The sequence below is a fragment of the Telopea speciosissima genome, chromosome 4 (assembly GCF_018873765.1).
Source record: "Telopea speciosissima isolate NSW1024214 ecotype Mountain lineage chromosome 4, Tspe_v1, whole genome shotgun sequence".
NCBI lineage: Eukaryota > Viridiplantae > Streptophyta > Magnoliopsida > Proteales > Proteaceae > Telopea > Telopea speciosissima.
The window spans coordinates 481602-508675 of record NC_057919.1 but is presented as its reverse complement, the minus strand read 5'-3'; the positions used below and the strand labels follow the sequence as shown (position 1 = coordinate 508675).

General features: G+C 39.4%; 3 protein-coding genes across 4 annotated transcripts; all 3 read left to right on the top strand.

The window, feature by feature from the left end:
- Nucleotides 1-1454: 1454 nt before the first annotated feature.
- LOC122657700 (ruvB-like 2) lies at nucleotides 1455-27074 on the top strand. Of its 2 annotated transcripts, XM_043852489.1 has the most exons (5): nucleotides 1455-2368; nucleotides 10432-11100; nucleotides 12917-12926; nucleotides 15461-15466; nucleotides 26805-26819. In XM_043852489.1, exons 1-2 carry the CDS (start codon nucleotides 1620-1622, stop codon nucleotides 11084-11086), a joined length of 1404 nt encoding a protein of 467 aa, XP_043708424.1. In that variant the 5' UTR covers nucleotides 1455-1619; the 3' UTR covers nucleotides 11087-11100; nucleotides 12917-12926; nucleotides 15461-15466; nucleotides 26805-26819. The 2 variants fall into 2 exon arrangements, with proteins under 2 accessions (XP_043708424.1, XP_043708423.1); XM_043852488.1 differs by lacking the exons at nucleotides 12917-12926; nucleotides 15461-15466; nucleotides 26805-26819 and adding exons at nucleotides 14755-14764; nucleotides 27061-27074 and having other exon boundaries at nucleotides 10432-11096.
- On the top strand, nucleotides 12021-19179 carry LOC122657702. Its single transcript, XM_043852491.1, has 4 exons — nucleotides 12021-12079; nucleotides 12232-12342; nucleotides 14696-15629; nucleotides 19039-19179. The coding sequence occupies exons 3-4, from the start codon at nucleotides 14709-14711 to the stop codon at nucleotides 19150-19152; spliced, it is 1035 nt and encodes a 344-aa protein (XP_043708426.1). The 5' UTR covers nucleotides 12021-12079; nucleotides 12232-12342; nucleotides 14696-14708; the 3' UTR covers nucleotides 19153-19179.
- Nucleotides 24608-26032, top strand: LOC122658130 (galactomannan galactosyltransferase 1-like). The gene has a single exon (XM_043853035.1). The coding sequence runs from the start codon at nucleotides 24608-24610 to the stop codon at nucleotides 25994-25996; it is 1389 nt and encodes a 462-aa protein (XP_043708970.1). The 3' UTR covers nucleotides 25997-26032.

Sequence of the window (27074 nt, the reverse complement as noted above, 5' to 3'; positions counted from 1 at the left end):
CCCAAACCCTATCTCGGATATAATCTATTCCATTTTCTCATTTTCTTTCCTCTGAAACTGAACTCACCATACCATCTGTCATTCACCGTCTCCTTTATTCTCTTTCTTCCCCATTAATCCTCTTCAGTTCTGAACGATACAATCGTCTGAACCAGTGAAGGCTTGCTCAGAAAAAAAAAAAAAAAAAAAAAATCTGTGATGACCATTGGAGTTCGATCACAGGGCCTAATCCCACTGGAGTTTGAACGAAAGCAACCATAGGAGTGATCAAAGTGCAGCTGTTGTTGTAGTTCAGGTGGTGACCACTTCTATTTATTTATTTATTTTTTGTTTCAGGGATTCGGATTACTGAGTTAAGAGTAAAAGAAAAGGCTAATTATGTAAAGCAAGGAGACATGGTAACATTTAACAACCCACCACCAGGGTCGTCTTCTTCCTTTCATACACAACCGAAACCAGCGGAAACCCATCTCAGCCCCTCAGGTGTGATCGATGAAACTCATGCGATAGGAATTCAATCAAAGTAAAAGTAAGGGATAAATTCCTTTCTAACCCTACCGAATGCAAGAGATGGCAGCCCTAATAAAGATCAATATAAACTAATATTTTATTCTGCAATAACATATGGCAGTAAGAAAAGAAAGATCAGATCTGAACTGTATTATAACTTCCAGTTCTTGCAAGCCCTCGAACTGAGGTTCAGTATAATGGGTGTCGATTGAAACCCCTAAGTCTGAGACTGAAATGGGTGAACAACACAAATGATCGATATTCAATATAAAGAGCTGAATGGTCACCAGAAAACAGAGCATGTAAGGTAGTTTCTGAAAACCAGCAGTCGATCAAAGAGTTAGGAAGGGAAAGGGGGAAAGAAAGAAGAAGGGCTGGGGTGTTATTTCAGGGGGCTTGGGTGGTGGGTTGGATTGCAGCCGGGGGGTAGGGGCGGGTGGATGGTTTGAAGAAGAAGAAGAAGAAGAACAGGAGGAGGGAGCCGGTATGGTGGTTTGAGTTGCAGCAGAGTGCAAGGCTGGTGGGGTGGTTTGGGTGTGGTTGGAAGAAGAAGAAGAAGAAGAAGAAGAAGAATATCCCTTGTAGCATTACCATTAGAGGGAAAATTATTAACTACAATTCCTTGTCCAGTCTAATTACCTAGTGCCTGTAATAAGAGGGGGTGGATCATGGACTTCACATGTGCAGAGTGTTCAGGCAGGAGTGGAATGATCACTACAGGGGATAAAGATCCCCACTAGAGTACGTCCAGAGGTCTGGAACTCTGGAATAAAGATCCCTCCAACACGGGGGAGTAGGGGAAAACCTAGATGTCTTTGTTATTAAAATTGACGCTCCAGATTATATCAACGGTTAGAAGAGCTGCTCGTTGTTTATTCCAATAAGCTGCCTCAGAGTTTGAAAATTACCCCGAGCCGCGAAGGGTTCCCATTTCTCACTCCAACCTCCCACTTGTCAGCCGACTCAGCCCTACTTCCCAGTTCCCACCCTTTCAATCTCAATAAGCTCGGTTTTTCCCGCTCGAAGAAAACTCTCTCTCCCTGTCTCTCTCACTGGCCTGTGCATACACTTCTTTTTGTCCATAGACGCACGCAGCAGAAGCAACATCCATGGCGGAGCTGAAGTTATCAGAGAGCAGAGACCTAACTCGAATAGAGCGTATAGGCGCACATTCGCACATCCGCGGACTCGGGTTGGACTCAGCCCTAGAGCCACGAGCCGTTTCGGAGGGTATGGTTGGACAAGCCTCCGCACGCAAGGCGGCAGGTGTGATCCTGCAGATGATCAAAGAAGGCAAAATCGCCGGGCGAGCCATTCTCCTGGCCGGGCAACCCGGCACGGGAAAGACTGCCATTGCCATGGGTATGGCAAAGTCCCTGGGCCAAGAAACCCCCTTTGCCATGATGGCTGGCAGCGAGCTATTCTCCCTCGAGATGTCCAAGACGGAAGCCCTAATGCAGGCTTTCCGCAAAGCTATAGGGGTCCGAATCAAGGAGGAGACCGAGGTCATCGAAGGAGAGGTCGTGGAGATCCAGATTGATCGCCCTGCCGTTTCTGGTGCTGCGTCGAAGACCGGCAAGTTGACCCTCAAGACAACTGAGATGGAGACCGTCTATGATCTTGGGGCAAAGATGATTGAGGCTCTTAGCAAGGAGAAGGTCCAGAGCGGAGATGTGATTGCTATTGACAAGGCGTCTGGGAAGATAACCAAGCTTGGCAGATCATTTGCTAGGTCCAAGGATTACGATGCCATGGGCCCACAGACCAAGTTCGTGCAGTGCCCTGATGGAGAGTTGCAGAAGAGGAAGGAGGTCGTGCACTGTGTCACTCTTCACGAGATTGATGTTATCAATAGCAGGTAGCGTACCCTCTATCCGTCTTTCGTCCTTCCCTACGGCTTTTAATCTCTCAATAACTTTTCCAAATTACAGTATGATACCATGATGATTATATTAGATAAGATTGTTAAAACTAGTAGTCCACCATGATTATATTAGATAAGATTGTTTAAACTAGTAGTCCACCTTTGTGTTTCAGCATTTTCTAACTTTGCTAATAACTAGTAGTTCGTATGATTTTATTGATTGTTGGGAAGAATAATTTATCAATGGGCGGTTGCACCCGCACTCCATTTTTCCTGGCATTGAAGACCTATGTTTGCTTTGTATTACTAGAATGGTTTGAAGTAGTGGTCAATGTAAGGTATACCGAGATAAGAACAGTGTCCCTGTCATAACATTGTCTGAGTACATCAAATGCAGAAAATGGTAGATAGGTAGATGAAAATTAACTAAGCAAAGTTTATCAGGTTCCATTGAACCAGTTCCCATCCTCTCTTCCAAAAAGATGCTTGCAGAATCTAAATTTCTTGTTTATAAAGTGGTCTGTAGCATGTGGCATTTCTCTCTTCCTAAAAGGTACAAATAGAAAGTAGGATTCCTCCATTTTAAAATACTGTACCTCAGACTGAGAAGTGAGAACAATATTCAGAAATGTTCCACCAATTATGCATTGCTGAGTTGTCTTCTTTAAATTCTTTGCACTAAACTCTCTCCTTGGGAAAAAAAAAAAAGAAACTCAAATCCTAGTCTCCTAAAGAAACCTTGTGGCTGTTTTTTAATGATTCTCAAATATCCACACATTCCTTTCAATTTTTTCAGTGCAAACCCAAGCCAACTAGATTGAGGGATTATCTTGATTCATGTGGACTGATGCCCATAGCCTGGGAACAGTTAAAAAAATATCAACGAATGTGTTTGTGCTTGTTCCATCAAATGTTTCAGTTTACTACTAGAAAGCCTCATATGCCCATGGAAGAACTCGGTTTTGCACGCTATCGAGACGAGTTAAGGGTCGAATTTAACTTCGACCAGGTTTCGATGGGTTTCGCATGGTTTCGACATTGTTTCAACCATATTTCGGTAATTTCGCAAGTTTTGACCTGAACTTGAGGAAACCTAGCTCGAAACTAAGACATGCACTTATTTATGCCAAATATCATTTAAGTCCACTTACTTAAGATATTATTCATAAATAAGCAAGTACCCCCATATTTGAATACAATAAAAATAGTTAAAAAATAAAATTCTAAAAGGATAAAAATTGAACCCCCCAATTAAAGAACAAAAATTGGATTTTTGATTGTAGATGCAATTTTCAAATTTTAAATGTTTGATTTTTTCTCAAATCTAAAAATTCCGTAAATCTTAATATGATAAACCATTGCTAAAAACCAAAAGAGCGGTAAAATATTCATTTGTTCTGATGTCTAAAAAATTATTTCCATTCATAGTGATTTTAAACAACGTTCGCGCATACCAAATTAAGCTTGATTGGAACATAACTCATACCTGATTTATATTGAAGGAGTTATATTCCTACCAAACCTTATTTTATACAATGTCCAAGAACAATATAAACTATCAAACTTGGGTCAAAACCACAATTATTATTTTGAGTGTTCTCCATGTGAAACTAATGCATGGATTGGGTTCAAAATATCAAAAAATAGGTAGGACAATAAGAATCAGGGCAAAAAACAACTTCTGGGCCTCGAAACCAAGGTTTCAAATTAGCTTGGAGAAAGTACCAGGTTTCGCCCTAGATATGATCGAAACCTAATAAATCTCGGTTCTGGTTGGTCGAAACTAGTGTCAACACCGAGTTCTTGAACCTTGCATACGCTTGAGGTAGGACAGGTTTGGGAAACCACATCAAACCACAATCCAATCCTAGTCTAGCCACGAGTATGATTTATTGGGGTTTATGGGCTGCTGTAGTTGAAAGAACAAATGGAATGTCTTAGGCTATGTTTGGTAAATGTCTGAACAAAGAACGCCCGTTCTTGACTAGAAACGTTCTTTGGCGTTCTTTGTTTAGAACGGCGTTCTGAGACAAAAAATGACTGTTTGGTAACGGTCTCAAGAACGCCGTTCAGAACGAAAATGGTGTTTGGTAAAACCTGTTCTTCCCTATTTGATGTTAATTACAATAATGTCATTTCCTTGTCAATTATACCAAAAAAATACTTGTAAAATCCTTTTCTCTTACCAACCTTAGCATAAAATTAAAATATCTCATTAACATAACCAAAGTAAGTATAAAAATATTTCAAATTTCAAAGATGCCATTAAAATTGGGTTCTTGTGTAGATTAGCATCATAATGACTATGCTACGTACAGTTGAATAAAAAGGGCCTTGGTGGATTCGAACCACCATCCCCTTGGAACATGCTCATGTGCCAAGTGCTCTACCAATTTGAGCTAAAGACCCATCAAGTAGAGATCCAAAACAAAAATATAACAAAAAATATTAAAGTAGCATGAATCTCTACATGAGGAATGCAAATATGCAATGAGCAAAGGTCTAAAAAAGAAATACATCAAGGTCTAAAACAGAAATACATCATTCCTCCTCCCTTGGCTCGCAACTGAGAACAGATCTTCGTCGTCATATCCCTCACTGCTGATACACACCCATGCATCATTCATTCTCTCTCTCTCTCTCTCTGATTCACACTTCACAGTGAGAATTGCTACTGGATGTCAAGAATGGAGAGGCCAGGGTAGAGCATAGCATGTAATATTGTAATAAAAGGGAGAAGAAGCAGAGAGAATATTGGGTGTTCCAAGAGATTCATTGCCCTAATAGCTTCATTTCCCACCTTTTTTCCCAACTCTTTGACAGTAAAAAGAAGCAAAAGAAGGATATAGATAAAAAATAGTGGCCATCATGTCCCCTCTGCTCCAAACCTCTCTGTTTTCATTCCTAGGTAGCCCTGTTTCAAGGCCGTTTCAGATCAGATTTCTATCGTTGATTCCAGAAGGTGGAAATTTGTTTATAAAAGGAAAAGAAAAGGCGAAATTTGTTACTATTTGACCCAATGCTTCTGACAGTGATATCATTTTGATTTCTGCTGGAAACATTTTGGGGTGGGGAAGAGAATCACTACACCAAACAAGAGGAGATGACCAGAACTGTCCTGATATTATGGACTCTGAAATAATGCTTATGTCAAGAGTAGAGACTGAACATACATTATAGGTTTAAACTTCCAATATTTGAACTACCGTTTGGATCATAAGCTTATGACATTGAAACCTAGCTATGAATGATATCAGCTCCCATGCCCATCATGTACAGCTTTTGTTAATATACACTTCATTGCTCTAAAAGTAATAGCACAGCCCTTTGAGCATACTTATTTTTCTTCAGGCTCCATTTGTTTCTGGATGAAACCATGTGGTAAAATCAATGAGAAAATATAGACTTAAAAAAAAATCCTTATGTGGTTTCCCCTGTAACCTGAAAATCTCACCTTTCTGTGGTTTTAGTTGGAAACAATTGGAGCCTAAATAAGTGAGGCATCAAATAGTTGCTGTCATGGGCAATTTAAGGAAAAGAAAAGAAAAGAAAGAATTCTTAGATATCCAAGGGGTTAGCCCACAGAGGAAATTGAAAATTAAACAGTTTAATTGAAGTCTTTTTTTTTTTTTTAAGTAACAAACAGTTTAATTGAAGTCACACCCCAGCAGCTTCAATTTAGTGGTGAAGTAGCAATTTGTGCAGCTTTCTTTCTTCTTGTTTTATTCCTCACCTAATCCATTACCATTTATACCAAAATTTAGAAGAAACCATTAAACCGTATTTTATTCCTCACCTAATCCACTCAAAGGGGTCCATTGATATCTCAACATACAGGGATAGAATAAACTCTTAGAAGGGTAATAAAGAAGTAGTTATTCTGCAAAACCACTGAAGCTCCATGAATTCCACTGAACAACAGAGACCCACAATCTCAAGTCTCAACTTACAACATAATCAAGAGATCATCTGCTCAAAATAATTTAAATGTTCTTTTTTTTTTTTTGGAAGAAATAAAAAAGCAAACAGAGAAGAACACTGACTCTGCATTACCATAGAAGGATAAAATCATAAGGAAGAAAATCAGATACAAAATTTATTCAAAATCAAGATACAGCCCTAATCCCCTCAAGGCCCTTTCTCTCCACCAAAAACTTGTTTCTCCAAGTTCTTGGTTTGTTCCCTCTCTCTCAGACACACACACACACACACACACATACAGAGCAATTTCTATTCAGGTAAATAGAGAAAACAAAGAAAAAAAAAACCCAACTAAATCGAGTAAAAGAAGTTCAGAACAAATTGAGTTTTATATTTCACTTGCAAACAGCCATTACAAGAACGCCAGGGAGAGTGAAAGGTAGAGAGAGCAGAGAGCTATAGAACAAGACCTTACAGAGAGAGGGAGAGAGAGAGAGAGAGTCACCTTCACACTTCAGTTGCAGAGAGGGTCGTGCTAGAGAGGATCACTGTAGCAGAATCCTTCAAGTTGTTGCTCCAAATCCTGAGACAAAGGAGAAAAATGCAAAGTCAGATCTCCATCCCAACAAACGACCGAGAGAGAGAGAGGGATAGAGAGCGAGAGAGAGAGAGAGAGAGAGAGGAGATCAACCTGCAAGTTCGCCTCCTCCTCCTCCTCTTCCTTTCCCCCCAGATCTGCCTTTGGGTTTTCTGCGTTTTTGGGTTTTTGGTTGTCTTCGAGGGTTGCTCACAATTTTGATCGTCAATTGCGATGCTTTTTGTTCTTTGTTCTTTGCAGACCGTCTCCAAGACGGTCTGTAAAGAACGTTCTTTTGGCAAAAAATCCACCGGTTCGTTCTACAAAGAACAATAAAACGACCCGGCAAGCCAAACATAATTTGACGTTTTTTGTTCTTAAAGAATGAAAAAACAGTTCAGAACGGTGTTCAGACATTTACCAAACGTAACCTTAGGAAATGAAAATGGTGGTTGGGAGAAATATGATGGAATAAATAACAATGAATTTGGGGTATCAAACAGGGATGGTTTGCTGTAGATATAGAGTTTGAAAGAGAGGAGTAGATAGAGGAATATTGTCTTGGCTTCACACCATCTTGGATTCACTCCAAGAATTGCATAGAATCACTCATGCTTTCATTCCTTCCTTGCTTCCTTCCATCTCCAAATACAGTCTTTTTAGACCCAAAATGAAAAAAAGAAGGAAATAACTCCCTAATAACTACTCCCTAACAACTACTTCTCCAGCAAGAACTCCCTAATAGCTCCCTTATAACATCAGTACATAACAATTCTATCCCAAATAAAAATACAACAAAATAACAAAAAAACTACACATTATGCTGGTCATCTAGCCATAATGGAGTGATATGTTGTTGTGTACATTGGTGTCTCCCCTGATATGTCTTAAATACTGCCGTGATGTCCTCATCAACGCCTCACGTCTAGCCTACTAAAATTTCTGACTAGCTTTAACTACTTCCAGAAATTCGCAATTTCAATTAGGATCCTAACCTTAACCAATAACTCTTTAAATTACCTCTCATTAGGTCCTAGATTAGTTAGGATAACCTCAGACTGGGAAAATAGACGGAACAGCTTTCCAGAGTCGAAGGCCTGTTATCTCTCTGATTGATTAATAAACTTAGTAAGAGTAAAATAGAAACATGATCTGCACTGACAAATGGGTATCATCTGTGAAAGTTTAAGGTCCTGACTTCTGAGAGGGAAGAAAAAGGTTGATAATGTCATTGAGGACTTCCTGTTCAATAACAGATGTAAAAGTTTCCATTATGAAGATAAAGAAATAACAAGATTATGACCTAGGTCATAGCTTCCATCTAGAGTTGTCCTATATGCAGCCAATAACATCCATTGGAAAGTCAATGGTGTTAAGAACTATCTCCTGGATTCATCTAGGATGCTCCTGCATCCTCTTACGTGCCCCACATAAGTGGAGCACTGGAAAGGTGTCTAATAGACAAGGTTCAAAATTTTGACCAAGGTCGAAACCAAAAAATTTCACCAAACGACTGAACCTGGCCGAAACCCTACATGTTTCGGCTGATGGTTTTGATAGGGACTTCGGTGGTCAAACGGTCATATTTTGACCTGAAACTTCAAGGAAACCCTAATTAAGAGTCTCTAAACAAAATGGAACCTTTAGATTGTTAAAAAACACACCCAAAATGGTAGTTTGGTTTCGTACCCTAGGTTTAATAGTGCACGTCATACGTTGTTGTATGCTTTCTCAAGTATAGCCTATTCTACACATAATTTAGCATTAGAAGACGCAAAATTCAATGAAATCAACTAAAATATGCCTTCGTAAAATATATAAGCAGTGTACGTTATTCAAATTTGAACAGATTTTGAGCTTAGAATCTTGGTTATTCTTCTCTAGACTTCGGCCTTATGCTATTGCTGATATATGTATTGTTTCCCGCTATTTTTGCTTCCAATTGCTGCTGTGATGTTTTGGCTGGTTCTGCTGTAGTATTCTTTGGGCAATTTTATTAATTTTTCTCAAGGTGTTTAATTCTGCTATTGATTATTTTTTCGGGAGGTCTTAGGATTAAGGATAAATTCCTGAAATCTCATCTGGATCTCTACTCTACTGAATTTTCTACAAAATTTTGATTGATTTCTGGTTTATGGAAAGTGATTTTCATTGATGGGATTGATTGAGAATAAAATGTTATTTTTTGTTTGGTTGGTGTTTAAGTGCTTTTATGTATTTACAAAAGGAAGATTGTGGGGATGGCTAGGGTGAAGAAGTATGAGGATCTTTATATTAACCTAAACACTAAAGAAGGGGAAAAAGATATATATATATATATATATAAGATAGCTAAGATGAGAGAAAGGAAGAGTAGAGGTTTTGATCAGGTGAGGTGTATTAAGGATGATAATGGAAGGGTGTTGGTAAGAAATGAGGACATTGTTGAATCCATTTCCTTTTCTGGTTTATTTTTCAGTTGAGATAACAAACATGCAGGGAGCATGGGTTCTTATAAAGTAGTAATACACTGATTTTCGACACCTTAGGGGGCATTATTCTTGGATCTGGAAGAGTTGGCTAGTTCAGTACATGTCATCTCCAATTTGATGCGCAATTGAGCCCATTTTCTTTTATGGTTTCAATTTTTATCATTGGATTTTGGTCTAAGGGTTAAAGTGGTTAAGGGCTTGCAATCTAGTGATATCAAACGAAAGTAGGAAATAATGGAGTTTTATAGAGGGCAACTTAAAATAACATGAAACTCTTGACTCTTGGTTAATGAGAGTAAGGCCAGAGCATATTTTGGGTCAAGACTCAAAATGCGAGGATCAAATACTGAGGAGCAAAAGTGAGGCCTGAAATTTCAACTTTCTAACAATTTATAATATTTTGTTGCATTGCAGGGGGTGAATGTTAACAAGGTGCAAAATTCGAGTACAATATAGGTCCAGGACCAGGTTAGAAAACATATTATATCTTTGACGATTTGTCCAACGTGGACTCAGTCTGGACAAGGGCATGTATCCACATCCAATCTGGATGTCCCGAAAACATCATATTTAGTGCATATTTATGACTGTTATTACTGAGTACAATCAATACTTGAATAATGCCATTAATAAACCTATTATTTGAGAAAATGTAATATTTCAAATTTGGACTGAATTAATGTGTGCAAATTGCCAATCCTGGGCTGGACTCACCTTATATTTGGACAAGTTGTTATTTTCTGAAGCATATTTCGATTGCCATATTTTTGTCCATGCCAGGTCATACAACCAGGCGACAGATCTGTCAAAATTTTGCGTCCCATCACTGTTAAATTCTCAATGAATGAGAAAGCTGTCAATTGACTGTTGTGGAAGTTATTCATAATAATCGTTTTGTTTTCAATGAAGTAAGTCATTGAGATTTTATAATGCTGGGTGCTGCTGCTTTCCTTTCGGCACTGGAACTTTTTATGATGCTTCTACTACTAACACATTAGACAAGTTTAGTCATTGCAAAAGGCCTCTTTTTTTGTCTTTCTTTTAAAGTGAAAAATGATGTCTGATTCTACTTTATCACCAATTCTCAGGACACACGGATTTCTCGCTCTCTTCACTGGTGATACTGGTGAAATCCGTGCAGAGGTGAGGGAGCAGATTGACACAAAGGTTGCGGAGTGGAGGGAGGAAGGGAAAGCAGAGATAGTGCCTGGGGTTCTCTTCATTGATGAGGTTCATATGCTTGACATTGAGTGCTTCTCATTTCTGAACCGTGCATTAGAAAATGAAATGGCGCCAATTCTGGTTGTTGCTACCAACAGAGGGATCACAAACATTCGGGGCACAACCTACAAATCTCCTCATGGCATACCTATTGACCTTCTTGATCGATTGCTCATCATCTCCACTCAGCCATACACAGAAGATGAGATACGAAAGATCCTTGATATCAGATGCCAAGAGGAAGATGTTGAGATGTCTGAGGATGCAAAGGTCTTGCTGACAAAGATTGGGGTGGAAGCATCCTTGAGGTATGCAATCCACCTAATCACTGGAGCAGCATTGGCTTGCCAGAAGCGGAAGGGGAAGCTTGTTGAAATGGAAGACATCAGCCGGGTGTATCAACTGTTCCTGGACGTGAAGAGATCGACACAATACTTGATGGAATATCAGAATCAGTATATGTTCAATGAAGTTCCAGCAAGAGAGGGGGAGGAAGATGAAGCCATTGCCATGCATTCATGAGATCTAGTGGGTTTTTTTTTTTGTGTATGGCGGGCGGGGGAGAAATAGTTATTTAATTATGCAAGCAATTGATTGCAAGCCTTCTTGAGGAAACTCGTTTGAAAATCGAAGTAGGATAATGTTTCATTTAATCGTAGTTACTCTTAATTTTAGATAACTCGGGTGTAAATAAACAGATTGTTGAGGTGGCGAACTTCCACACATCCTTATCAACTCGTTTGATAATGACAATCCACCCTCACTGTATATTAATGATAATTTCTTGTTTTACCATTTGGTTAATTTGGATTTGTCGTAAATTTGACATGTGAATAAGAAACTTTGAGGTGCATTTGTTCACAGATTTTTAAGTGCCATCTGAATCGCTAAGTGCTGATTGTTATTGAGTCACGGCGATATGTGGTTTAGCTCTTTTATTTTTAACTCGAAAATGTATATTTCTAAGGACCAATTTTCCTCTCACTCTTTCAACACATTTATTCTCTCAAGTGCTGCATCATAGTTAAGAATCCAATCATCCACCCATTGCGTATGTTTTTATTGTTGGAATTGAAAATGCCAGCGAATTGAAGGTGATAATTATTCGAGACGGACGTAACAGCAGGTTTAGAAGAATTCTTTAAGTCTAAGTATCTATCGACGTGGGGTCCAATACCAATATAAATAATGAAGCCAGCCATCGAGGAGGGTAAGGCCGTAAGGGTAAAATGATGGTGGAATACAGAAGAAGCAATGCATTTTTGTCCGCGACTCGACGCCACGCCTGGTGCTAAACAAAGGGAATTATGGAAACAAACAAGGTTTTCACCTCACCTCACCTAGTCACCTTTCATTGATTTCTTTTATTTATTCCGTGTATTTGCTAATAGTCAAAAGTCAAAAGTAGGCCAAGTTGCAATGGGCATGGTACGAAGACGGAGACATGTAATGTGGTCACATGGACTCATGGGGTTCCGTTGTGTAAAGCTGCGTTCAGGGACTCGGAGCTTCAAGGTGCGCTCTGTAAGTTCTGGCTTCAAAGCCTCAATGGTAATGAGACTTATGAGGGTATGATGATTGTGTGACTACGTTTTTTGGAAAGGGATCGTGTAGTTATTTGGTGACCTGTGGATTTTTTTTCTTTTTTCTTTTTTGAATTGTTGCAGTTGGAGTTTTAGGGTTTTATTTATACTCTTCTGTCAATGGTTTTGATGCAGGAGCTATTGCATCGAGTCTTCTCATCAGATTTCGAACGCATTCTGTAACGGTGGAATCGGGTAAAGCGCCCCCGCCTCCTCCTCATTTTTTTTTCTCTAGTTTTCTCAAGGTCCTTAATCAGATGATTAGCTAGCTGTGTATGCTCTGAAATTATAGGAGACAGTATTCTTGCTAGAGAAGCGTGGGTATCCTTCTTTTTATACATTTATGTAATTTGCAAATTCCTATGTCTTTCGAAATACAGCTGAGAATTGTTGAATTTTCGATTTATGTTGGAAATGTCGGTATATACCTTAATTCACTATTTGCAAAATATAATTAAAGGTGTAGGAAATGGAAAGGAACTTCCTAATAGCCATTCCAATGCGGAATTTTTTTTTTTTTTTGATGGCCTACCTTCCTTTGTCTCCAACTGGAATGTTTTCTCTTTACTTGAAGTTGACGGTGAACTGGAACTCTTTGCAGTCTTCTCTTTTGTTGGTGCAGTACGTCGCTGGTATGTTTACATAACAGCTTCCAAAGACCGACCTTATGCAAGATCTTCTCCCAACCATCTCAAGACCTTCTCACTTCTCCCTTACACTCAAACCTGCAGAGTCAATACAAAACAATGGGGCTGACTCTATTTCGGTGGAATGAGGGGACTTGAGTTTCCAACTTAATGTATTAACTCTCGTAACTGTTCCCATCAAGACAGTTAGTGAAGTTATTACAACTCATCACCCATTTACAAATCAAATGTTGTGCTGATGTGGCAACTAAAGCCACCTCAGCTTACAAAAGGCTTAATGCAAACTAGCATAGATCAAATGGAGAAGAATAGTCCAACAACAAATAGTGGGTGTTATTGGGCTTCACCTGTGGTTACCACATCTTCTATAACCCCACACAAATTGAAACAAGAAAAAAAGAAATAGAGTGTCACTTAATTCCATTTGCAAAATGCTTGCAACCATTAAGAAAGAAAAATAGATATTGGATCTGTTTATTTTTCTCATTCATTTATGTTCACATTGAGTTTTAATGATGTTGCATTCAATATGGACACCCTACTCGTTTATGTGTGGTTGTTTTATTATATATACATTCTCTCTCTCTCTCTCTCTCTCTCTCTGTCTGTGTGTTGCTTTCACACACACACACACACACACACAGAGGCTCTAGTTTATCCCTCCTCTGTGCCCCCCCCCCCATCCCACCAAATGTGAAAAAAGAATAGAAAATGATGCAAAATATCTTTAAGATATGATATATAGCCATAGTATGTGTGTGGCTATTCTGTAACTGAAAGGGGCTCCATACACTTCTATAAATTGGGGGGGGGGGGGAATAAAAATTGTTGAATCTTCTGATTTAGAGTCACTTAGCAAAAAGCATAGTCCGACATCTCAGGTCTCGGGGCCATCTCGGCCTTTGAAAAAACCGAGTTGGGCCAAAATCTCACCGAGATCTTGTGCACTTTTTTTTTTTCCGACTCGGAAGCCCATCTCGGTGGGTTTTAGACCTCTGTTGGGACTGAAAATCAGTAGACAACCTATTTTAGGCCATTTAAACACAATGGCATTATTAGATTTTGCAAAAACAAAGTCCAAATATGACTTTTACATCGGACCCTTAGTTGGTAGGCGGTGACGTATTAAAATAGCATAGTATATACATTAATGACATAATTTATGTACATAGAACTCGAACAAAACATTTAATTAATAGGAAAACAAGTTAATAAGCATTACAAACCATCAAAAACCTTCACAAACTTGAGCAATCCTCCAAAATTGAGCTGCAATCTTCACTTTGCCACCAAATTCAGCTTCCAAATGTTTCAATCCAACCAAAAAATGAAGAAGGGAAGAGAAGATTGAGAGAAGAAGAGAGTTAGAGAGAAGAGAGCCAAATAATAGAAAGCAAGGTTCTGTCGAACCTTGCTGTTTACAGCATGTATATGCCTAACATTTTAAGTTAAATGGGTAAAGTGAGTGAAGTGACCCATATCCAGCAACCGAGACCCGAAACTCGACCCGAGATCTGATCTCGGCGAGATCTTGCAATTTGTCTTCTGTTTTTCAATAAAAATTCAAGATGCTATCGAGACGAGATCTCGCCGAGATATGGTACTTTTCTGTTTCCCTTGCCATCTTGACTCGGCTTTTGAAAAAACCGAGAATCTCGGCGAGATCTCGTGAGATTTCGGACTATGGAAAAAAGCTTAGTGGAGGAAAGCTGTGTTATCCATTTGATAATCTGTTGTTCCAATTCAGAGATGTCTCTTTATCCAAGCACTATGAGTAACTTTCTCCCTTTTTCGCCTTTTTCTCATTGTAGGCAGTACAATTTGGAAATTGTATAGTCTTCTACCTGCAACTGGCTTTCTGTATCAAATAATTACCTCCACATGGTCTTATTTTTTTATAGGTATCTATAAAGAATGGATATTCTGGTGGCAGAATTGGAATTCCATAAAAAGTTTAAAGAGTTGAAAGAGTGTGATTCCTTATTCTGTTGTGATCATTTGGATTCAGAAGTTGTTCACAAGATAGCTCAAGTCCTTCTACCAGGATTAGCCACAGCTTGCATTGACAACACAACCGGTGATCCTTTCAATGGCCCAGCTTCTGTGGCTATAGATATTAGGAAGGAAATGGTTGACTATCTTATGCATAGAAGTGAAACATATGTAGCAGCAACCATGATTCAAAAAGTTGTTCCAGATGTGGAAACTTCTGATCATCCTATTGATATTGTTTCAGACTTCATTGATGATTTTGTAAGTTCAAAAAGGAACATGTTTAGTCTAATTTCTGGATGGCTGCTCAGTGAAAAGAGGGAGGACAAGATAGATGATTTTGCACAAGAAATGGAGGTGAATGCCTTTTGGTCAATCGATAGAAGGGAAGCCATTGCTAAGAATCTTTTGAAGAACCTTGACTTGAAGAACACATTTTGTTGTGAAATGAGATTTGATACTGCTGAAGAGTTAGCTGAGCATAGTCACCAGTGCATCTTTAGGTCTATTGACTGTTCAAACGAGGGATGCAGTGCTAGATTTTGTGCAGTTGACATGGAAAAGCATGATTCTTTGTGTCACTTCAAGGTTCTTCCATGTGAACAGAAATGCTCAGAGAACATACTGAGGCTCGAGATGGATAGACACTGCATAACTGTTTGCCCAATGAAGCTTACAAACTGCCCTTTCCACCTTGTGGGTTGTCAATCAACTATTCCTCGCTGTACCATTGAGGAACACAGTGCAGAGACTCTTCATTCTCACTTGCTATATGTTCTCCAAGTAATTCACAAGGAAGCATCTGTTGAGGATCTGAACCATTGGGCGGAGCTGCTGGAAATGGTAACTTCTTGTTAGCCTTTTGTGTTCCTATTAATGGTTTCCTTTTGTTAACGAGGCTTCCCTTCAAACTAATGTAGTTGATGATCTGCTCTTGTTTTTATTGCTCTAATTTTCTGTGTTTTGCATTTCAAAGTTAAAGTGGCTACACTTGCATCATCTTCTCTTTTCATTTTCTGATGTTTTAACAATTCCTTTTTTACGCTTGCAATTGTATTCCAGTGTTCAGTGCCCATTAGATTAATTGTTTTCTAAAGTATGATTAATCAATTAATAACTACTGCTTTCCCTTTCAGTTCGAATTAAATAGTTTATATTCATGAGCTTCATTTCTTCCCTCTATGATACATTTTCCTTGGACTTCTTCCCATTTTCTCCTTTATGGAGCTGTTATTGGAAAAGCATCAATGCACAAGCATCATTATATATCTAATTTATGTCATGCCAATTCTACCGTTTTGTCTCTTTGCTGTTATGATATCACATCACCAAATCACCAGAATCACGCTCAAGCACTTTAATTAATATAACCATGAATTCCCTTTTGCCAATATACTTTACACATCCAAATTTAAGATGCCACTGGAATCCCAGCATGAATAAAAGAATCTGGCTTGCATGAGGAAAGTATGCCATTGTGATAATCTTGATAAAGATTGTGTTTTTAGGAGGATGCTGTCAATTATTGGTGCCTACAACAATGGTATAATTAGTCAAAATTCAAAAATAGGCCCTGTTTTGATGTCTTACGGTTATGGGCTTTTAATTTTATAGGTTTTGTAATGGAGCCCAAATTAGGCAAATTTTAGGAGTTGTTTTATTCTTTTTTTTTTTTTTTTCCCATAGTTCATTTGTGGTCAAATTAGTAGTGGTTTGAGTTTTAATAGGAGTAGGCAAGTTCTAGTCGCAGTAGGAATCAGATTTTGAGAGTCCTATATAAAGCATATTTTCAGCTGTATGAGAATTAATGGAAAAGAGTTTTGAGAGTTTGTGGCAGAAGAATGCAGGCTGTGTTCTCTCTCTCGCTTTCTTCTTTTTCTTTGATCTCTATCATTTCTTCTTCTCCCTTCTCTATTGTTGTGTCTTTCCTCTAGTTTTACTATTCTAGGTTATTTTTCAGTCCTAGAACATTTTCATTTTGCGTATTCTTTATCTAATCTCTTCAATTTCTTCAAACCTAATCAATACTCTTTTATGTAAAATAACCTCGATGAGGGGGTGAATAGGTTATTACTAGTGGATCTTGCCTCCTTTTTGATTAATTATTCAAATAGGTGAATTTCTTATATGATGCAAAAATTTAATGAAAGTAATTCACAACAGTCGCAGAAATAATAGAGACACAAGATTTATAGTGGTTCGACTCCAAGAGTGTACGTCTACTCCTCTCAACACTTGAGAGAATTCCACTCGAATTTCCCTTTCAATACAATAGGTGGAAGAAATTACGCATTTACAAATTATAAGGATAAGAAGATCCTTTACACTCTTTTAAGGATAAGAGAATCCTAATCTTTTAGGGATAAGAGGATCCTTGCACAAGGCTAAGTGCAATCTAGACTAATACAATGCAACAAGGCTCTATACTAGAGTTTACACAACTCGAGAAAAAAACAATTACAATAATAGAGAATTGAAATTGTTACTTAACAAGGAGTGTGACACTACTCCTTGTTGTGAGTGCAAATGATATGAGTGATGAATGCACTTGAGCTCCCTTGTACACTCCTCTTGATGTTGTAAGTTGGAGAGAATATAGAGAGTTGAATGCTTGAGTTCACTTGAGGAAGAGCTTGAATGTGATGTTTGAACTCAAGGACAAAAAGTACTTGGAATTGATTTGATTACTCAACAAAAGTGTTCTTGGTTGAATGGTAGTTGATAGTCATAAAGCTGTGTAAAGTTTGTCTTTATAGACTCACTTTATTGCCCAAAAGTTTGGTGAAGAAAAGCTCTAAAGGTCATATTTTTACTGTGACGGTTGACCTTCAGGACTTGACAGTCGATTGTCAGATATGGCCATTGGGATAGAACTAGCCGTTGGCATATGTTTTGTTCTGATGCTGGCTGTCTTGTCAACCAGCATTCGACCGTCATGATCCGATCAATCGACAGAGTCTGTCGGCTTTGACCGTCAAGCCACTCTTTGTATCGTTCGAAGCACTCTGTTGCCACGGTCGACCGTCAGGCTTGGTTTCTTGGGTCTGTTTTTTGGGATCTTTTTACCAACCTATTTCCATTGAGTTTAGGTCAATTTGGTGGGTTCTTGGGCATCACCTAAGGTCCTCCTAAGCCATGTGTGCAATGATATGCTATTACAAGATGCAAAGTAAGTGATCTATCCTAAACTAAGTGCACATGAATTTCTTTCAATTTTATTCTTCCTTGAATCTTCATTCTTCTCCAACCTTTAATTGAGCTATGGTGTCTTTCAAGTGTGGTCTCCTTCTTGTCTTTGCTGATTTGAATTTAGTCACTGTAGGATGTGACATTTGAGACAATGTTAGTCATCTTCATGTGTTTATTATCATCAAAACCATTATAGGAGAGTGGGCATTCCCTAACATTTTCTCCACCATCTTTCGTTTGTAGTTCAGCACTATAATTTGAAATCCTACTGTCCTACATCATGGTAAGATCCAAGGGTTTTCCATCAGAGAGATGAGATAAAGCTGTTAATGAGAATTTAATAATACAACTAAGTTAGGTGATGCAATAGCAGTCGGTTTCTTCTGGGTTAATTGTTCACTTCCTGAACTGATGTCAGGAAAATGGTGAGCTAGAAGTTGACTGCTTCACCGGAAAGCTATTTTGAAAATTTAAAACCTTCCTTCCCAAAATTAAATCCAATATAAAATCAAACCTTTAATGACTCAGACCAATCTTCAGGCTTGGGTTATCCAACAATCCTCCTATTGATGCCTTGTTCAAAAGCAGAAACTGTTGTTACTAGAATATAACTTCTCAGAAAGAATCTTGGATTCAATAAGGTTTTACTGAGTGATGAAGGATACTGCATAGAATCATCTGCTGCTGACAAGAAATAGGATGGCTGAACTGAATTCAGATCAAGATGATAATTAGTTGACAATTAACATTGATGCGGAACTTAGACTTTTTTTTTGGGTGAAAATAGAAAATGCATAAATTATCTAAACCGTTTTGATACAAAAAGATTGTTTTCCAACCTGAATGTCAGTGGGTGGGGTGACCATAACAATCTATTTTCGAAATTTTCTTTGTCAAGTGAAACCCCTTGCAGTGTACTTTTACACAAAAGTCAGTACCATGATCCTCTTAGTTTATGCAAAAATCTATAGGAGTAGCTACTGCTTTTCTTGTATTAACAATCCTTGTATGATCTTATTAGTAGAAACCCAATTAAGAAAAAAAACTGAATGTTCTTTAACAGACTCTATCTCCTGGTCAAGCTCAAGATGCAAGATCTTTAACCTTTGCAGTGAGGGAGCTTGAAGCAAAAATGGGTCCATTAGGACACATCTCCAGGAGTGTTATTGACAACTGAAAAAGGGGGTTGGGAGCAGACTGCAAATACACTCAGGTCTCAGGGAAGAGCTGGAGGAGATATAGACAGCCAACATCAGACTTCTGAAGAATACATCCACACAGTACCAGTTTGTAAGCTAACTTAAATTTTTTTTTTTTCTTTTTAGCTAAATTGTGAGCTACCTTTCCAAAGATAGATGTATATGTGCAAGTCTTCCTGCTTTTTGGTTATTATTGGCATTATTCCATCCTTGGAAAGGAAACAGCCTCTTTGCGAAGTAGGGGTTAGGCTGCGTACATTTTGACCATCCCCAGACCCCACAGTGGTGGGAGCGTCATGCACTGGGTACATCATTTTATTCCGTCCTTGGAAACCGGTCTCTTACCAGACGTGATTTTGCATGCCCTCCAATTTTTGCATATTTATTTTACCATTTGTGCAGGCATGTTCATATTTGATTTATTTCCTGAAGAATCAAGGTGTGGTTCTCGTCATTTAAATGCATATGCTTCTTCCCACCAAACCAATCCCCACCCCTCAAAAAGGAAGGCTTAAGAAATTGTGGGAGATGATTCTCATGGGTGTTTATCAATGTGCATCTTCGCGATGCGTGTGTAGTGCTAGTCTTACTGATGCAGATCGATTGCTGGACCTGCAAGTGATGGGCTCGCTTAAGAATTTGAAGAAGAAAATTTTAATCTAAAGGCTAGATCTGGATCAGAGATCTAATCTTAGGTCCAATGGTTAGATTTAAAAGATTACTACCATATTTCGAAATTAATTTTCAAAAGAAAAATTCAGAAATAAAATATTAAAAATAAAGAAAATAGTGAAGTGGAAAGGTGAACAGCTCGGCAGTAGAGGATCTAAATTGAGCTCATGGATAAAGGAGAGGGAAGATGGGAGGAAGAGAGAGGGTTGGGCATGCCACCAGCTGTTGGTAAGCTAGCAGCATGCATCAATCACAGTGCTGGACACGAGGAAAGGGATCTTTTCCAAAGGGAGAAGAAAGAGGATGGCATAGCGAGCCCAGCCTTTTTCCGGAAGAAATATAGAAGGTGAAATTAAGATTCGGTTAAAGACAGAATGGGATAGGAGTGGTTGATGGGTGTAGAAGATAGAGAAGATTCTATTAAAAAAAAAAAAAAGGTTTAGGAGTGATCGATGGGAGAAAATTGGGGAGAATCAGTTCTAGATTTTAGGGAGGAAAAAATAGAATCAGTAATAACACACGAGGAAATAGAGAAGTAGCAAGGAAGAAGAGAAGATGAGAGAATAATACCGTTGGGGAAGGGAGGGAGGGAGAGAGAAAAAGAGAGTCAGACAAGGCAATGACAAACTAATCCATTCCAATTAAAACTAAATGGTGGGGGAGGGGGGAGGCGTTTTTCGGTTTTTATTTATAGAAATTGATATAAAATACGCTTTTCTAAACTAATACGAAGGCTAACATCTTATGATAAGATAATGGGATCCATTAATAAAATAAGAATTTTCGTACTCCCCCTTAAAATTCCACTTTTGGGCTTTATATATTTCAGCCCATTACAACAATAAATACCAAAAACTGAAGTCCAACCCCAATCTATACTAAAAGCTAGCCTAAATTTAAACTAAATCTTTAACTGGGCCTGCAGTACTTGGTTTCAAATCGTTATATTTTATTTCTTAGGCCCGGAGTCTCAAACTATACAGATCCATTTAGAAGTGGAGTGAATATATATATCCACGCACACACACACACACACACACACACAGGGAGAGGGTTGGGCACGCCGCTGGTGTTCCTGGAGCTAGCGGCAGCTGCTGGCTGTGCCCAATGGAGAGGGTGGGAAGGGGAGGACAACGGGGTCATTTCCATAGAGGGTGGGAGACAGATAGACCCAGGCTGGGCACAACGCCAGCGTGCCCAGCCTTTAATCATTTACTTAACAAACATCCTTTGAGTAGTTTCCTTTTTTCTTTACTTGGTATTATATGGACAGATCTAATTTTGCCACGTGGAAAATCTGATGATACTGAAATTTTGTGGGCAGATAGGCCTGAAGGTTGTTTCCATATTAAATCTTTTAAAAAAAAGTTCAATGCTAATGGTATTGACCACCTAACAAAACAAATCATAAGAAAATTCAGGAAAATGAAGGGAGTGCATCGGAATATCGGATTAGAGGGGGTTGCATGGGCATTCATGGGAGGGTAAGCAAGGTTCGAGGTCTTAGTATCTCGGCTGATTTCAGTCAACCAAAAAACGACTTGTCTCGGTAACTTAGTGAGATCTTGGTTGAATTGGTGCATTTTTTACGTCAAATTTCAGCTCTTGGTTTCAGTGTCCATGTGACTTAATTAGGTCATGAAACTTGCAAGACAATTTATTTAGGCCCTATAGACATAGCCAGACCCTTAGTTTTTAAAAAATCATACCTAAAATAGTAGTTTGACTTAGGACCCTAAGTTGGTGGTGTACGCTGTATCCATATTGATATGACCAATTTCACACAATCTCTAGTATTAGAACACATAATTCAAGTAAAACAACTTAACTATGCAATAGGATTGAAATTTCTATAATTCAAGTAAAATCATTTGTTTTTTGAATATCCACTTGTTCCAAGCTTGATTGCATGAAATTTGATCAAAAAATTAGCATTAGGGGGAGGGTGTGCATTCACAGTCGAAACCCACCGAGACAGATGAGATTGGTCGAAATTTTGACTAAAATCTTGTTGATTCCCTAAGGTACCTGTGATTTCGATGTGATAACATAAAAAAAAAAAACAAATAAACGAGATAAAAACCGAGATCTCCAACCATGGGCTAAATGATTGAATTTGAAGCTAACATTTGCTAATTTCATGCCATTCCCTAGATATCCAATAATTTGAAATGTCAGATCAATCTTCTTCTCCATAGCATAACTAGGTATGCCACCTACTAAACTTTTTGCCTATATTTATTGTCACATACTAAATCTAAGCTTTTGCTTTGCCTCCTAGCTTGCCAAGTTATAACATCTGTTTCTTTTTTAAGCTTTTGTTTTGCCTCCTAGCTGCATGTTAGAACACTAAAACCTTAAATGTGATAGTGAAAACGGAACTCATATTACTTGAGTGCGACCTTTTGATGGATCACATTCACCAATGCTTTGATACGAAGTAAATGCAAGACAACCACTGTACTTAAAAGCCTTGAAATGACAGTGATTGTGTGCAATTCATATTTATTACCAAGTCCCACACCCTAGAGGCAGATCCCACACGCCTCATGGAGGGTAAAGATTTGTCCGCACCCATCCCATCCCATGTGAATAGTTGATCTAGATAAACCATAGTATCTAGGTAATAGTCTTTGCCTCAATCTCAAATAATAGGAAGAAAATTTTCATTTCACTCCTTATAGTATTCACATAATTAATGCTATAAGCAATCAAAATCGCTAATCCTCATATACATGTTCAGATTTCTTTAATATTTACGTTGGAGAATTAAAGACCCTAACCCAGACCCATCCCTCTCCAATTCTGGGAGAGAAGACTTGACTTGTAAAGGATATCCTTCCATACAGAAATCCTAGACATTAGCGAGACTCGAATGCATCTATTGTGGCTCTAAATCCTCTTCAATTCCCTAGTGTTGCAGTGCGATGCAGTTCAGGGTTCCAACAAGAAAAAAAAAAAAAAAAAAAATACAGCTCGGGGTGGAGAGGTTGATATTTGGCAAGTATGACATCCAACGATCCAAACTCATTGGTCTATCTTTTATTTTTCTCGAGTTCAATACAGTTGGATATCACACCTACAAAGTGTCAACTTCTCCAACCCGAATTGCACCACATTGTACTTTTTTAAGGGCATTGGAGAGGACTTTTTTGGAATTGGGCTTTGGATCCGGCTCCTCTCCAATGAGTGGAGAGCCCAATAAGGCATCTGATGGTTTAGTTGTACCGCACACATCTCAACCCGTGCCCAGTCATCGAATACCTCATTAGGTTCTCCACTCAATGGAGAAGAGCCGGATCCATTTTTTTTGCCTTTTGTGAGGGATCCATATATCTCTCTTTAACGTCATTATGTGAGATTGTGCCCGAGATGAGAGCAAAAAAAATATCCTTGGAGGCATCAGCCCAATGAGTGCCCAACAAGGCATCTTAAGGTTGGGCTACTTAGCACACATCCCGATGCACACTCAAGGATGTGAGCCAGCCAACCAGCCCAACCATAGAATGCTCATTGGGCACTCATTGGGCTGGCGTGCTCCAAGGAGAGGAGCCGGATCCCATCTTTTGTGTAGGAGGATTTCCCAAACCTATCTTAGTTAAATCTTGCCCAGCAAACTGGGGTTGGGTTGGCCTGTCCAAGTTGCACTCACAGCAATTACATCCTTTTGGCCCTTCCAACACTGCTATCATATAGACCATGGATTTTAGTAAGACTCTTGTTGATCTATATCATATAGGCCAGATCGAAGTGATTTTGCGGCTTTTGCCCCCTCAAAATACTGGTATCTTTCCTTTTTTGAGCGTTTTATTAATATTCACTGTTCTGATACGTATTGATCGTCAATACGAAACCGACACGGCCAATACCGATACCTAAAAATTGTGCAATATAGACCAATTTATGGTTATGATTTCAGAAAGCACCTCTACTCCATTACTCATATCGTCGACGACTTAATGTGATTGAATTCATAGACTTATTCCTCGCCGTCCGTATAAATACTATAATTGGCCCATCTTACGGTTTGGATCCCAATCCAGCGACTGAAATAAATGGCTCGTAATTCGTTAATCACAAAACTCTAGACCGGAGCTCGAAAAGGAATATCATGCAGCGGAAGGTTTAAAAAAGTTTCCATAGGAAATTGTCGGCTAAAATGACGCTTTCCACGTGAAAAATAACACGTGTCTAACTGAAACCGCATCATACGCATATCGATAAATAACAAGGCGATGTCAGAACTTTTAAGATGTGATCTTCTTTGAATTTTTTTTTTTTGGGTGGGTAAATAAGAGATGTGATCTTCTTATTAAAGACAAAACCAACGGCAGATCATGTTTCGCACTCATTCCTAAATCCCCACCCAATCTCTACGCACTGTAGAGCAGTGTGAGATAGATAGAGATGGAAATGAGAGTGAACTTTCAACGGAACTGTCTTACTACTCCTTTCCCCGGCGGGCCCCTATCCACTACACTCAAGTAAGTCTCTCTCTTCTCCTAGCGCACCGACTGTCTCCTCTCCTCTTAATTTAATAACAGCTCTCTTTTCCTCTTCTTTATATAATTTCTGCATCAAACCTCGGAAACAACAAATGGGAATGGGAATCTCAATCTAAGTCAGAGCAGAAACGAAATGGAGGAGAGAAAATTTCAAAGTCGTAAGTAAAACATTGGGCCGGAAACCAACGGCTCAAGAAAATTTCATCGCTCCATTCCATTTTGGGATTGTCGGCCTCAGTTTTAGAACATAACGAGTATGGCGTCACCGCCCTCGGGCACAGGCAGGCCCCAATGGCGAAACAGACCCTTTTCCTTTCTCACCGACGGGATCAGTTTCATCGGAGCAGCCATGGCGGCTTTTCTACTCGTCTGGGTTCTCTCGTCTTTCGTAAATCCTAAACCCAGTCCCGGCCCTAATGAATTTTCTACGTCAGTCATCGACACGAAGACGACTACCACCACGGAGGCCTTCACCGCCAAAGACTGCAACAGCGTTAACCAATGCCACGACCCACCTACTCCAACCTTCTACGACGACCCCAGCCTAAGCTACATGGTGGATGCCGGGAAACCGATGAAGAACTGGGACGAGAAAAGGAAGGAATGGCTGAAGCACCACCAGGCGTTCGCGGCTGGAGGAGGAGGAGGAGTGGAGGATCGGATTCTGCTGCTCACGGGGTCGCAGCCGTCGCCGTGCAAGAACCCGATAGGTGACCAACTGCTTCTGAGGTTCTTCAAGAACAAGGTGGATTACTGTAGAATCCATGGGTACAACATCTTTTACAACAACGCGCTGCTCCATCCGAAGATGAATGGATGCTGGGCGAAGATACCGATGGTGAGGGCGGCGATGTTTGCTCACCCGGAGGCGGAGTGGATATGGTGGGTGGACTCAGATGCCGCATTCACGGACATGGAGTTCAAGTTGCCCCTACACAAGTACAGGGAGCACAACCTGGTGATCCACGGTTGGCCCGACGCGATATTCGGCAAGGATCCGAGCTGGTTGAGCATAAACGCTGGGGTTTTCCTAATCCGGAATTGCCAGTGGTCCATGGACCTGATGCAGGAGTGGGCATCCATGAGCCCACTCACACCAGCCTACGAGGAGTGGGGTCAGAGGGAGATGTCCACCTTCAAGGACAAGGTGTTCCCGGATTCGGACGACCAGTCAGCCCTAGTGTACCTGATGCTCAAGGGGAATAAGCGGTGGATGGAGCGGATCTACGTGGAGACCGAGTTCTACTTCGAGGGCTACTGGTTGGTGATCGTGGGTTCGCTGCAGCACATCCAGGAGCAGTACGCGGAGATGGAGAGGAGGGTGCGCGTACTGAGGAGGCGACACGCGGAGGTGGTCAGCGAACACTACGGAGAGACCCGAGAGGCGTACCTGAAGCGGGAATGGGCCAGGAAAGGCGGCAAGGGCAGCTGGAAGAGGCGTCCCTTCATTACGCATTTCGCCGGCTGTCAGCCATGCAGTGGAGACCACAACCAGAAGTTTTCAGGGAAGAGCTGCTGGCAGGGGATGGAAAGCGCCCTCAACTTCGCCGACAATCAGGTACTCCGCAGCTTTGGCTTCGTGCATCCTCACCTGCAGAATTCCTCAGTGTCGCCTCTGCCGTTTGATTACCCCACCGAAGCATGATCCGCCCTACTTAATACCTCATTGGTAACTGATGATGATCGACACTGTGATACCGAAATTTAATAATACCATACAGGTATGGAGATTTACCTCAGGTTACAGATTATTTAACTTTTTTTTTAAATTTTTTTATCCTTCTTTAATTTTCATTTATCTTGCAACTACAACCCTTTTGATCATTTTCTTTACCTGTACCAATGTGACTACCGTCTCCTGATTTTACTTTTTTTGGACTGTGTTTTATAAATTGCAAACAGCTTTCCAATGTTTAAATTGATTCTAAAAGTTTTTTATTTTCCTCTTTCTATTGGAGAAAGTTTTCCAGCATCATGGGTGTTGCAGAAAAAAATACAACTATTAACGGTATTAATTCTTCAATTTCTTGGTTTATTTCTTCGATGTCACCCGGCCAATATCAGCCTATCAAAATATAAATTTTAAATATCTACACCTCATTTACGAGTGATTGATTATACTCCCCACCGATCCCTATATTGTATGGATACCATCTGAACTCAGTTATTTTTTGGTAAAAGGAAATTATTAATTGAGAACGTGAGAGTTCATTGTTGAGAATTAAAGTCAAATAGTCATGGATCAAAACTAGATCACAACATCGTACACGTTTGTTTGACGAGGCGGAACTTTTTTTTGTTTTTTGTTTTTTGTTTTTTTTTTGGGTAAACAAGTATGTTATTTTGTTATTCACTATTGCCATGTAAGATGCCAACATAAACAGAGCATTTAGATCCCTCTTCCAAAATTTAATGCACGAAATGATGAAAGTATGACAGTTAGTAGTTAGTACTCCTTTTCTAATGATCATTAGGGCAAGAGTAATGATTCCAACTTCATAATTTATTGTATTCATTCACATAAACTTCTTCGGGCACGGGATTTTTCTCAAGTAAAATAATTAAAATAATGCACATTTCAAATAAGACCAGATCATGGAATGAGGTAATGGCATGGATCGATATCAGTCCAGGTTGATCCTGAATCGGGGATCGGTATCGGATTAAGTGTAAAATTGTAAAATAAAACTCAATTTTTAATGAAACTAGGGGGTAAAATCGAT

Bases quoted from the DNA above. Each gene is read 5' to 3' on its own strand.
- LOC122657702 (XM_043852491.1), top strand. From the start codon at position 14,709: ATGGATATTCTGGTGGCAGAATTGGAATTCCATAAAAAGTTTAAAGAG. The intron at 15,630-19,038 runs GTAACTTCTTGT...GTTCTTTAACAG, and splicing joins GGGCGGAGCTGCTGGAAATG to ACTCTATCTCCTGGTCAAGC.
- LOC122658130 (XM_043853035.1), top strand. From the start codon at position 24,608: ATGGCGTCACCGCCCTCGGGCACAGGCAGGCCCCAATGGCGAAACAGA.
- LOC122657700 (XM_043852488.1), top strand. From the start codon at position 1,620: ATGGCGGAGCTGAAGTTATCAGAGAGCAGAGACCTAACTCGAATAGAG. The intron at 2,369-10,431 runs GTAGCGTACCCT...ACCAATTCTCAG, and splicing joins ATTGATGTTATCAATAGCAG to GACACACGGATTTCTCGCTC.